This window comes from Coptis chinensis, chromosome 2 (genome assembly GCF_015680905.1).
Source record: "Coptis chinensis isolate HL-2020 chromosome 2, ASM1568090v1, whole genome shotgun sequence".
Lineage (NCBI taxonomy): Eukaryota > Viridiplantae > Streptophyta > Magnoliopsida > Ranunculales > Ranunculaceae > Coptis > Coptis chinensis.
The window spans coordinates 82,550,036-82,563,942 of NC_141457.1; the positions used below are offsets into that span (position 1 = coordinate 82,550,036).

At 39.7% G+C, this 13,907-nt stretch overlaps 1 protein-coding gene across 1 annotated transcript; it reads right to left on the reverse strand.

The window, feature by feature from the left end:
- Nucleotides 1-12,915: 12,915 nt before the first annotated feature.
- On the reverse strand, nucleotides 12,916-13,668 carry LOC147518292 (protein FAR1-RELATED SEQUENCE 5-like). The gene has a single exon (XM_086593881.1). The coding sequence runs from the start codon at nucleotides 13,666-13,668 to the stop codon at nucleotides 12,916-12,918; it is 753 nt and encodes a 250-aa protein (XP_086450007.1).
- Nucleotides 13,669-13,907: the final 239 nt, after the last annotated feature.

Consider the following 13,907-nt stretch of genomic DNA (forward strand, 5'->3'; position numbering starts at 1 on the left):
ACAAATTTGTCCCACCAAAAAGATGTTTGGAGTCAATGCCCAACTTATTCTTCCCTCAAGGAAAACACACGCTTAGTTGAGTCGGATTTGCGCCTTGAAAGAGACCTCCCTCACTCACCGGCTTCCTTAGAACTTGGAAGAACTGGACACGGAAACCTGACAACCAACTAGCCCAAGACTGAAGAGACTACACTAGAAGACCAAGGGCCTTACAGAATAAGGACTCACAGCTTCCCCTTTACCACATATGCTCTCCATACCCAAGCTGGAAAGCACACCATCTCTTCTAAGCTAGGACGACTGCCCTCAGGTACTTGACTGAACAAGGTCAACTCCGCAACTCACAGTAGATTGAATGAGTGGTTCATTTGTACCGAGCATCGCCTTTAACAGCTACTTGTGTGGAGCTTCTCGGCTCATCACCTCTGCGTTCTCGAACTATAGCAGCCTTTTCCACAGTAGTGAGATATCCCCTAGTAGTTTCATACCTCGGCATGAGATATTCATCCAATCGGACCTACCAGGGAAAGGGACCTGCACAACCCGGCTGTGTGTCTTAACACCAAATACATCTGCAATTCAGCAGGGGTTCTTCCTTACCAAAATGATGACAAGAGTTCCTGCCTAAGCGTCAAACCAATATCCGATCAACGCACTTTGACACCTGTGGAATACACCTCTCAAAACGAGAGGAAACTAATCCATCCGATCTACATTACATAGACCACCGGTCAAAATCGATGCGTAGGACCCTTTCAATGTCATCAGGATATTAACAGTTAACATGTTAGAAGATTGTTACCCGACCAGCCGAAGTGAATTCTCCCTCTATTTTTAAATAGTTGGTCTTTGTTCAAAGTGATGATGTGGTTCTGTTTTACTAAGCGTATGACTAATTCTAAATAATAGATTAGGTCAATTAGGTGATCCGCTCACATCTATGAAACGGATTTTTTTGTATGTGCTTCAGTCTCTAGTCCGCATTGGTCCCTCTTATATTGATACGTGGGATTGCGGTTCGAATTTGGATAATGTACTTTCGGATATACCTAGTTCCGCTACTTCACTTAAAAGACATCACCCTTTTCATTAGTGTGTATAATTGATCTCAATGTTGTTATCTAGAGCTGACTTGTTTGGAGGTACTACTCATGATGATTTCCTCAAGAAAAGAGTGACAATAGGATTGGATGCAAAAGTAGCATTCAATTTTTTATGGCTGGTATACTTCATAATCCATTGCCACCGATAAGAAAGCGACATTCATCCCACGGGCCATAGAGGTATGGTAAGAACCGAGTAAGCGTTTGGGTTTTGCGGAAAAGCTTTTTAGTAAACTGAATTCAAGTATTTAAAGTTTTAAATGACTTTGTTGGTAAAGAGTGGTATAAAAGCTAGATTCCAATGAAGTCCTGAATTTCTCTTGTACATTTTTCAATGAATGGAGACCTCACAAAATATTAGAGGTCTCAATGTGTTAGACGTTTGATGTGTTACTTCTTGGCATACTCAACGAGCTATCGACGGGAAGGGCTCTATCGTGAATCGTCCCCTTTTCTTGAATATCACGTTACAAGTTGCAAGTGCACCGTGTGGAAATTTTGAGAACTTTCTCATATTTAGTCAAAGAAAATACCTATGTAAGAGCCCTTCACTGATTAACAAAGTGATAACCCTCCCCAGCAAGTTCCTGTGGTTCCACAAAACACCTCACCACATGTTCATGCGGCTTTGAGATAAACACCACTGCCTTAGAGCAGCTTGAGCACGTGGATGAGTGTCAGGCTCACTCAGTCTTCTCCTTTGTGATGGATCTATGTTGCTATAGTTCGTAGTTTTATTACTTGATGCAACTGTATTGCTAACAATATATTTGGTGCGTAGTCTCTCTGTCATCTGTTCTTTCCAGGGTTAAGTGAAGTGAAGCAGCAATTCACCTCGTTTCTTTTCTTTTACTATTAGATTTTCCATTTGTATAAATAATGTAACTTTTGTACTCTGGAAACTAATTTAACAATGTTCCTATCCTGTGTGGTTATCATTTTAACAATGACAATATTCGACATCGTCATCGTGGGACCCTAATATATACGTTACAAACAATTGGTTGATTGATATTTGCAATTCTTATTGTGAAACCCTTGCCTCCAATTGCATTTTTTCTATTTAGAACTAATTTGTTTTGAAAATACAATTTTGCCCCTAATAAGTAATTTGCCTCTTGATTCAATTTGATAATTTGATATTTTTGTAGGGCCCTCTGCAACCAGACGGTAAACAATGTGGTATTCATGCAATGCGCTTTATGCGAGACATAATGAGCGATCCTTCTCCTTTGTCATTGAAAGTAAATAAAATACCTCTCACATTTTAACTTAATTTATGCTTTTGATATCTTTAGCAACTGTGTTTTTAACTTTTTTTTATTGTCTATTTTGCAAAATATTAAACTTGTTTCTTATATTCGGATAAAAATCTTAGCAATAAAAAGGCCTTCACCGACAAGGAAATAAATGAAGTTCGAATGGATTTTGTTATGTTCATCCAAGAATGTATTATGAACTATCCTCAAGATGAAGATGGACCATAAGGCTGAAGAGACATATATGTGGGTGATCGAATTTGACGAGATTAGATTATTTTTCATTTGGATTTGGATTTGGATTAGGCTGATTATATTTATATGAATTAGATTGGAAATGTGTTATTTATTTCATTACGTTTTAGGATTAAGTACAAATATATATTGGTTATCTAATGGGATTGGAATGTTTCAATGAAATTAGCAATATATATGAGTGTTATTTGAAATTTAATGGATCATATTCAGATATGTAGTTTATTCAGGTGTGTAGTTTATTGCAGGTCCTCAATTTTGGGGGTTTTTATATATATTCACGTTTTATTTTTATTTTTAATAAAAAAATATATATTTATATATACATATCACTGTTTTACCCAAACAAATCATGACTAATGATACTTTTTATGGTATGTAAAAAGATGAATGAATAACACATTTTATTTGAAACTGTCACAAATGATATGATTTGTTGTGACGGTTTTGAGCAGTTGTTACCGTTTTTATGATTTTGTGACCGTTAAAAATGATGAATGCATAACCGTTTATTTGAAACCGTCACAAATGATATGATTTTGTTGTGACGGTTTTGGCGGTTGTTACCGTTTTTATGGTAGAGAGAGGCTAGTCTGGAACAAATATTTGTGACGGTTTTGGGAAAAAAAATAAATGACTCTCACTCCGTCACGGTTTTGGAAAATAAAAACCGTCACAAAAGACTTTTTGTCACTATTTTTAACAGTGATATAAAACCTTTTTTCTTGTAGTGAAGGAAGAATATATGCTTTGATTGGACCGACAAATGTGAGATGGCTTTTAAGGACTTAAAAAATTATTTGTCCTCCCCTCCCGTGCTCACTACCCCGAAGCAAGGAGACGTTTTAGGGTTATACTTAGCCTCTTCCGAGCATGGCATCATTGTGTATTAGTAATGCAATTGATGAGAGGAATATAGAAAAGCCCTGTCTACTTTGTTAGTAGAGCCCTCCCGGATGCGAAACACGATATCCGAAGATTGAGAGAATAGCTCTAGCTCTAATCTTTTCTTCGAGAAGAAGCTACGACCATACTTCCAAGCACACACCATCGAGTCATCACCGAGTATCCTTTGAAGTCGGTCTTGGCAAGACCGGATAGGGCGGACGCGTCTCTTGAAATGGTCCATTCAATTAGGGGAATTTGAAATTATTTATGTGCCGAGAATTTCGAGAAGGGGCAAGCTTTGGCTGAGTTCTTGATCGATTTTCCTCTAGATACCTCAAATTTCGAACGTAGCAGTCGGGAAAAGTCACCTCCTGCTTTTATGGAGTTAGACAAACCTAACTCACTTCCTCATAGTCAGGTTCGACCTTGGAGTCATATCCCAGGTTGGAAGTTGTTCGTAGATGGATCTTCCAATGACCAAGGAGCAGGTATTAGTGCGGTACTCTTGACTCCAGATAACACTAAGTTAGAAAAATCAGTGCATTTGGGGTTCAAGGCATCTAACAACGAAACTAAGTACGAAGCTATGCTAGCGGGCTTGTCTATGACATTAAACTTAGGAGTACGACATCTCACAGTATTCAGCGACTCTCAATTAGTTGTGCAACAGATTGAGGGTGGTTACGAAGCTCGAGACCCTCGTATGGCTCAATACTTGGAGTTGGTTAGATCTCTTACTTCTCATTTTGAAGATCTAAATTTCATTAATTTGCCTAGACTGGACAACAGGCATGCCGATTCACTTGCCTACTTAGCTTCTTTGCTTGGGGATATTGAAGCTCGTTCCATTCCCGTCGAATATCAGTCAGCGCCTAGTATTGAAAAAGAATTAGTTTGTCTTGTGGCTCCAATTTTGCAAGCTCCAGTGGGGACCTGGATGGATCCGTATCGTTCTTATCTTTTAGATGGCACTCTTCCGGCAGAGAAGACAGAAGCACAGAAGTTGTTAGCCAAAGTGGGACGTTATTTACTTGTTGGTGAGAACTTGTATAAGAAGTCTTACTTAGGACCTCACCTGCGATGTGTTACTCATGCCGAGGCTCATACTTTACTTGAAGAGATACACTCGGGCGAATGTGGAAATCATGCTGGGGGCAGATCTTTGGTACTCAAGATACTCGGCAGGGGTACTTTTGGCCTTATATGCTTAAAGATGCGGACGCTTATGTCCGGAAGTGTGATGCTTGCCAAAGACATGCTAACTACATCCATGTTCCAGCCGAAAAACTCCATCCTATGGCATCTCCGTGGCCATTCACTCAATGGGGAATGGACATTGTTGGTCCTCTACCTATAGCTCCTGGTAACATGAAGTTCCTTTTAGTTGCAACAGATTATTTTACTAAGTGGATAGAGGCAGTTCCTTTAGCGAATATCAGGGAGGTTGATGTCACGAAGTTCATCTGGAACAATATCATTTGCAGGTTTGGATTACCTAAAGTCATTCTTTCTGATAATGGGACACAATTTCGGGGCACCAAAACACACGCTTTTTGCCGAGATTGGGGCATTGTGCAACTTTTCTCTTCTCCTGGATATCCTCAAGGTAACGGTCAGGTGGAAGCCTCTAACCGCGTTATTTTGGATAATTTAAAACGGAAACTCGTGGAGAGAAGTGGATTGTGGGTTAAGGAGTTGCCTAAAGTACTTTGGGCCTACCGAACAACTCCTCGACGTTCATTTGGAGAATCACCTTTCACTCTCACTTATGGTACCGAAGTCGTCCTTCCCATCGAGATGAGGGTCACTACCCGAAGTCAGATTTAGTACTCACCTCGACAATGAGGAAATTCTTTGTCGGAATTGGACTTGTTGGATGAAAAAGAGAATCTGCAGCCTTTACGGTGGCATCTTATCGACCACCGGTGAAAAGGTCTTTTGATAAAAGAGTACGACCTCGATCTTTCAAGGAAGGGGATTTGGTCCTCCGTATGGACCCCGCACCTAAGAAGTTAGGAGCTAATTGGGAAGGTCCGTATATCGTTGATAGGATAGTTGGCAATGGTAGTTACTATCTTAAATCCATGGATGGTGAAGTTTTTGTTAAACCTTGGAATACTGCAAACTTGCGCAAGTATTTTCAATAGTAGTTATCTTTCTCTTTTTTTTAGAGTGTTACCCATGGAACATTGCGAATTTCCGCAAGTATTTTTAATAGAAATTATTTTTCTCTTTTTAGAGTGTTGTTTCTTTTATCATTTTTATACTGGGATACTTTTTGGATGTTGGGTGCAAGATCCCACATGTTGGTCAAACTTGTATCAGAACCTTAAGAAAGCTTTCTTTGGATAATGAGTGAAAGATCTCATATGTTGCTCCATGTATGTGCTTATGAAAGTTTACACTTAGCTTAGATTTTATCTAGCTAAGCGCAGTTCTAATGCCTTATGTCTATAACTGTCGATTTATGCATTAGTTTTTCAAACATTACAGTCTTCACAGGAACAGATACAGGGGTATACCCTACTTTCCTACACGATTTCTCTTTGTTGTCCCATATAAACTTGGGGCATTAGAGTTATGAGTTACGTTTGAAAAAAAAAAAAAAAAATCTCGTGGCACACATACTTGATTGTTTTTTCATCGAATTTAGCATAATTTGATTAAAAAATAAACACTCAAGTATAGCTAATCAAAGGTCTAGTACTGACAGATAAGCTGATTACAACTCAAATGGCATTTTAAGGAGTTACAAGGAACGAATCACGTGTCTTCAGGAGCTACTCCTTCGGGTGTTGATCCGAGTGTTGCCAAGGACGGCACTACAGTTCCTGATACCTCTGCCAATTCCTCCTCTCCATATGCTTCAACACCATGTTCCTCTCCCGGACCTTCCCCTTCTGAACCTTCCACTTCCGACCCTTGTTGATACTTTTGCAAGGCTAGATCGTTCTCCAACTTCACCTACAATACGTCGACATCTACCTCCAGATTGGGATACAAAACGTCATCATCAGGAGAGATGGTTCCGGATGCCCAAGCTTTTCCAAGTTTTTCATCATACCGCTTGTCATATTCTAATTCAGGAATGTCAAACACGCGACAGGCGGAAGAGATGCCATTCTTGTATGCTTCGGTACTGACTACATCAACTAGTTCGGTGTAAAACTCGGTTATCTCCTTCGCACTCCCTTCAGGAGCTTCGGGAATCGGCACTAGAGCAGTCACAGATTTGGAGGATGAGGGAAGTCGAGCTCTCAACAGCTCCAACTCCGCATTCGCTTGATTAAGTGATTCTCCTAACTCCGTATTCACCAATCGAGAGTGGGTCAGCTCCAATTCTGCCAATGCTACCTTTTTACAAGCTTCGGATAGTTCGAACTTCAGAGGGTTCATTTCTCCTTGCAAGGCTGTGGCTTTGTCCTCATAATGCATCTTTAGATTCTTCAACGTAGCAATCTCACCGTTCAAACGACTTCGGTCAGATTGCCATGCCTCGCGGAGACCATCGAAATGGGCAGCTCATTCAATCAGATTGTTTTTTACTTTAAGGACCTCCTGGTGTTCGAGTTTAGTAAATTCGAGGTCTTCTGCGAGACTCTTGTTCTTATATCTGGTCTTCCTCATCTCTTTCTCGACAGCTCTGACCTGTGCAATTTCATTGGCTTGACTCTCATTCTTGCTCTTCATAATATCATTATCACACTCCAATCTTTTAATCGTTTGTTTAGAAATGAGGAGTTCCTTGGTCAGGTCAGCTTTCTCTTTTGTGAATTTATCCATTTCATCTTGGTTCTTACGCACCAGAGCAAAAGTTGTAGATACATCCATGCTAGCCTGCAGTGTTGAGAATACTATAGTTAGTATCCGGAACTCGCATATGGATGCGGAAACAGACAATGAAGAGTTATTGTGAATTACCTTCATCATATGCCGACACATTCGTTCCAGGCCCGCTGTTGCGCGGAGTATTCTTTTATGTTTAGCTTTCTCTTTGGGTAGCGTCATCAATTCAATCAATCCTATAGCAACGCCAGGATCCTTAAGCGTATCTTGGTCAGTAATCAATGGATGATCTGATAATCCCAGTACTCTAGGAACTGGAACGAATGGTTTTGGACCTGTTCCAGTGTTGGAAGATGTTGTTTTGCTCTTTTTCCCCACCCGAACGTCAACATCTTGAGTAATTGGATCCCTCCTTTTGTTTGACTTCATGGACGGACCTTGATTGGCATTAGATATCATACTTTCAACCGGATCGGATTGCACGAGGTCCAAACTCTCAATATCGGTCAAGAGAAAAATATCATTATTCTCTTCCCCCGTGGTGTCAATGCCCGTTTCCACATCAGGCTCATGAAGAGGAAGTTGCAAATTGGGTGTCTCCATCGTAATCTTGGTTCTTGAGGATGGAATACCGTCTAGACTTTTAGTCCCATTGAGGTCTTCACCTTCGTATATAATGATCGCATCAGAAGACCCCCCAGTTCCTGGAACTTCTCCTACCCTTTCTCTTGCAGTGAGACGCTTTTTCGTAGCCTCAGTCACCTTCGGCTTACTAACTCTTGCATACCTGACAACTTCAAGAGGGGGTTTATTGGGTTTTTTCGGAGCTCTCTTCTTCAAGTTCGGATCGGGCTTGGACATAAGAGCAAGGATCTCCTTTGGCACAAGGGCCTCCTTTGGGTACAAAGTAATAGCAGTTCCGGGATTCCCTCCCATATACCCAACTCCGGGTTCCAACGTTCGCAACTCCGTTGGGGACATAGTAAGGTACTCAGAGATTAACAACGGATCTGGAACTATGGAAGCAGGACGTTTCATAGAGATTGGGAGTGCAATAAGAACCGTCACGGCATTTAGCTCTTCAGTAGTTAGAGACGGCAGTTCAACATCAACTCTATCTTTTGATAATATAAAGCCAGACCGGATTATCTTTCGACTATCATCAAGGGTAACATTACTCCACTCGCCTCCAGTCACGCGGATAGCATATTTCCGCCAGTGGTCATCATTATTTTTACCTTCGTAACATATGATACGTTCACCTCCGGGTTTAGCAGAAAGAATAGCATCTCCATTATTATAACTCAACAGTTTAAAAAAGTGGGCAATAACCCCACAAGTCACAGCTATATTGTGTTTTCGGCCAAATATGTGCATATACGTGACATTACGAACGAACCACGGTATTACTCTGTTGATTGAGACTTGGAAATACTCGAGGGCATCTGCCATAAACGAAGGCAATGGGAGACGGAGTCCAGCTTTCAATAATCCAAGATATATTAAGGGATGTTCATCAGTCCCAAGGTCAGTAGTTTGTGGATATACGATGTTGATTTCCTCCGGAATTGAAAATGCATTACGGATCTTTTCTAAGTTAGATATATCCCCAAAAGGAATAGCGTTCCAATCTATTGTGGGAATTTTAGCTTTGGGCACAACCGAGGTGTAGCATCTATAACTGCTCAGAACCAAGATCGTTATTGCTTCAACAACCTGAATCATCCGGAACTACGGTGGTGGGTATCAGATCCGACAACGCCTCACTACTTATGGAACTCAGCAGTGATTGATGAGACATAGTATACGCAGTAGCAACACGCGATACTGACTTGATCAACCTGGAGGTGTAGCCTCGCTAGAAAACCCGATACAACAATACCAACCAACAACCAACACCAGAACTGATGGAAATCGGAATTGACTGCTGAAAATAAAATAAGATAATTTAAACTAAGCAAACAGTTGAAAGTAAATTTTGGGTTTCAATCAAAGTAAATAAAAAGAACCGACGGTTTACTTACCTTCTTTTGATATCTCACAACTCTTCAATCTTGTCAATGGCGATCAATGTTTGAGAAACAGATTTGTTTGATTTTAGAAGCACGTTTTGGTGAAGTTTGTTCGAGGTTACGGTTGCCGGATACCTTGCGGTTGATCGTTTCATGAACTGTCAGTAGTTGGTGGTATTACTGATCAATGCTTTGTTGGTTTTGAAGCTGTGAATTCTGTGTTCAATTCCATGAACCCGAAAGAAAATAGGAATTTTGAATCTGTGGGTGCTGTGGGAGCTGTTGGAGCTGTTGGAACAATTTTGAATCTTGAATTTTAGAAGAGATGTTGGAACAATTTTGAATCTTGAATTTTGGAAGAAGGAAGAAGAAAGGGTTTCAAGCAATTAGGTAGCGAAGGGTATCTTTTTGGGTTATGTTCAACAGCTCAATTTCGCAAGGCCCATTTCAAGTTCCGCCAGGCCCAATTCCGGATCACTTAAAGTTCCGGGTTGCACTTCCGAGTCAAGGTGATTTGGTTCAAATCTATCTAAGTCCGGATCTTTATAATACCTGGGATGTCCAGACTTGACAAATTTCGATTCCTTGTGCTTAGCTCCTCATATACTAGGTTCGGCCTAATATACAAGGTTCGGGGCATGGTGATGTCAAGTCCGGCTTTCACAGAATTTAGTTCCGGAATGTACTACCAAGAAGTCCCGATCTTTGTGAAACATGGGTCGGGTTGATCTGACCACGTCCGGATCATCACAATATATTGCATGTCCGGATTTCACCAGGTTCCTCATGTCCAAATCCGGACCATCACAATGCATGGCAGGACCAGTTTTCAGCAAGTTCGGCTTAATATACAAGGTTCGGGGCATGGTCAGGGCAGGTCCAAATTTACAATTCCATGTACTGAAGTAATGCGAAATTTTGCCGATACATTCCACAGAGAAAGTCGACGCATAAGACGTCGCGTCCATTTTTACCGGGCCTTTTTCCTTAAGGGTTTGATTCACAACCCATGAATAAAAAAAGGGGGGCATCTGTGTGTCCATATTTTAGCAAATAGATATGCAACACGTGGCAGTATCTTCTTAAGTCTCGGATACGGTCTTGGTATGGGTAGAAAGTACCAGAACATATCTCAAGTCCAAATCCTCTTACTTCCTAGGTTCGGAAGTAAGACACTTCCTAGGTTCGGAAGTGAGATAAGAAGAGGAGATTCGTGGGCTTTGGAACTAGTTGGAGTAGTAGGTCCGTATAACCAACTCCTAACTATGAACTCCAAATCCGGAACTCAACTACTAGGTCCGGAACAGGTTCGTGGGCTTTGGAACTAGTTGGAGTTGTAGGTTCGTATAACCAACTCCTAACTATGAACTCCAAATCCGGAACTCAACTACTAGGTTCGGAGCAGGTTCATGGGCTTTGGAACTAGTTGGAGTAGTAGGTTCGTATAACCAACTCCTAACTATGAACTCCAAATCCGGAACTAAACTACTAGGCTCGGAGCTCTAACTACTACTCCGAACCTAAACATGTTTTTCTGTTGTTTAAGTCAATAAAGGAGACCTATTTGACTTGGGAAACATGGGCTTCTAGAAGAGTCAAGATGAGACTTAACAAGAGACAGTCTCCTAGTTAAACACTAATTGGGAAACCTCATCTATTCATCAAGATGATACTTAACAAGAGACGGTCTCCTAGTTAAACACTAATTGGGAAACCTCATCTATTCTTATAAATAGAATAGTTGAACTACGCTTTGAGTTTGATTCCTATTGACAGGATACGTAGGCAGCCATTAAAGAACGTGGTTCAACTCATCATCTTCTACATCTCTTCTTCTTCTTGATCTAATACTTCTCATTGTTCTTTGATCATCAACAAAATATTTGTATTTCTAGATTAGGAAAAATCATCACACAGTCATCACGAACCAGTTGCTAAGTGATAATTTTGTCAGAGATGTGCAGTGAGTAAGGCTGTAAGGACCTTTGTAAGTAATGACCGTGTGAGGTTTCCCCTTGAAGAACCATCCCTATTAGCTTTTGTGATTCCTAGTGGTGGTCTGCTCCAGTAGCATTCTAGTATCTTTGGCACTCTTCTGAGTTTACATTGGACACTAAAAGCATTGAGAACAGTGAGGTCTTGAACTGAGTTGTCCATGAACCCACTGGAAAGCTTATTATGAGCTCTCTTAACTGCACTTAAGAGCTGCAAGCAAATGAAACCGAAATTGGATTTACTCCCATCATAGTTAATCTTAATAAATCTGCTTCTAGTTTATCTTTAACAAGTCTGCTTCTAGTTTCTAGGACCATACTGTTAGATGCATTATTTAGGTGGGTTTCGATAGAAAAGTTTATGAGCTCAAGTGGCTCAAAGATAATATCTTGTCAATTCGGGGACATATCAGAGTAAATTTACCTCAAGACAGCAATCAGCATGAAGCAAAAGTAAAGGAAGATAACAATGCAGTTCAAGCGCGCAATAGCCATCGCAAAAGAGTAATTGAGCTCCCTGCCATTCACTTAGTTACTACACACTTGTGCCCTTAGAGTACAAATGCTTCACTATCCAAAAAAAAAAAGTTACTACACACTTAGAACATTTTTGCCGGTCAAGTGATTTGAGGATTCAATGTAATTCAATCATGGTACCACCAACAACAACTAAACCACAAATGTCAATTTAATGCAGAATAAAGTAAAAGCTAAAAATGTTGACAAAATATTGATCGTCTGAAAAGAAAAAGATCATTCTCTATGCTGACATACACAAGTCTCTACAATGAGCTCAAACACTGACAATATCTAATTACCATGTCTCCCATTCATTCATAAAGTTATTCCACATTGATCCAGCAATTGAGTTACGTAGCAAATATGCAGTCTGATCTTGCATCATAAAAGTGCATTGAGCCTCAAGTTGATCATCAAGATCATGCAATTCTTCTAAAGCTTTACTCTGTCTGGCATAGAATAACCAATCATGTTTCTCTTCGCGTCTAATATGATTGTGTATGACACAAGCAGCTAAGACCAAATCCCTTTGCCATGTACTTTATGCATATCAATGCAAAGCTCCATCACCTAATATCAAGCAAAAATTCAATACAACAAAGAGTAAAAGCAATACAATACTATCTAAAAGGTAAAAAAATAATACAAAAAATAAGTGTACCCGAGGCAGAATAAGAATCATCATCACTATTAGAATTTGTATTAGTTTCATCCTCCTCGTCACATGAAAAAATTTGTGAAGCTTGTTCGCTGCAAGGAAATTAACATAACAAAGAATATGTGAAATGCACTTTTAGGATTAAAAATGAAGAAATAATAAATTGGCATTTCTTACCCATTGTTAAGTATTGGACAATTCCTTTTGTCATGAGATACTCCAACCTTATTACAACCATTGCACCGCCTGCCTTTACTTTGCTTCCCCTTTCTGAGTGCCTTCTTTTTTCCTCTCTTAAGCCTTTTTCCACAACCTTTTGACCTTGCTTGACTCGGTTTAATATAATTATTTTCCAGATTAGAACTCTTATTTATAGGAAAAATATTTTTATCGCCTGTTGCTGCGACACTTGTACCACAATCAACTAACTTCTTAATCTCTTCAAGTGCACTGCATAAAAGCATCTGTATACAATTTAATTGCTGCTTCTTTACTTCTAAGAGCTTCATCAACTACAACTGTAGACATTTGAATCAGTTCATTTCTCATCAAAAGGTATAATTGATTATCTTTTATCTCCATTCCATAATCATCAATGAATGTCTCTAATTTTGCAGTTTTACACCATCTCTTTAAAATGTATTGGTTCGGCAATTTATCAAAATCATGCATCTTGTTCAAATATGCCAAAATATGTCTAAAAATGACCCCCGCGCTTTCAAACATTTTGCAACTACATGAAGCCAAATCCAAATCTTTTTTATAATGAACTTTCCGTACTCTATACGTTTCCACCACTTTCTTCCCCAAGATTTTCCATTCAACTTTATAAACACAACAATTGTCATCGTCACTAAGAAGCTCAAATCTATAGTTCAAGCTCTCCCACAACTCATCTTGAAATTTAAAAAACAACTCAAGTGTATAAACATCAGCCATATGTACCAAAAACTTATGGGGCACTTTCAATTTAGGCTTCTCAATCATACCTTTGTTATTAGCCATTAAGTCTTCATGGCGTTGGTGCATAATTCCCCTACCAAATTGAATCATAAAATCTACTAAAGAATTTTTCTTTGAAACATACCTCTTGTAGAATGAATGAGCACTTTCCGCTCGCTGGCTACTTGACATACCAGCAGAGAAAATATGATTCACATATGCAGGCACCCACTGTGAACGGATATCGTACATTGACTGTAGCCATTTGTTTTCACGTAAACCACTCCTTTGAATAAGATCATTCCATTTGGAGTCAAACTCGTCCTTCGTCTCACATCTCCATATGCAACTTGAAAACTCACCATAGTACTCAGTATACTTAACTATATCTAATCTCGGAAAATTTCGTGAATATGTGCCAACAACAAGCAAGATTACACGTGGATGAGTACCCAAATCTTTAGTATGCTAAAAAAAAAAAAAAAAAAAAA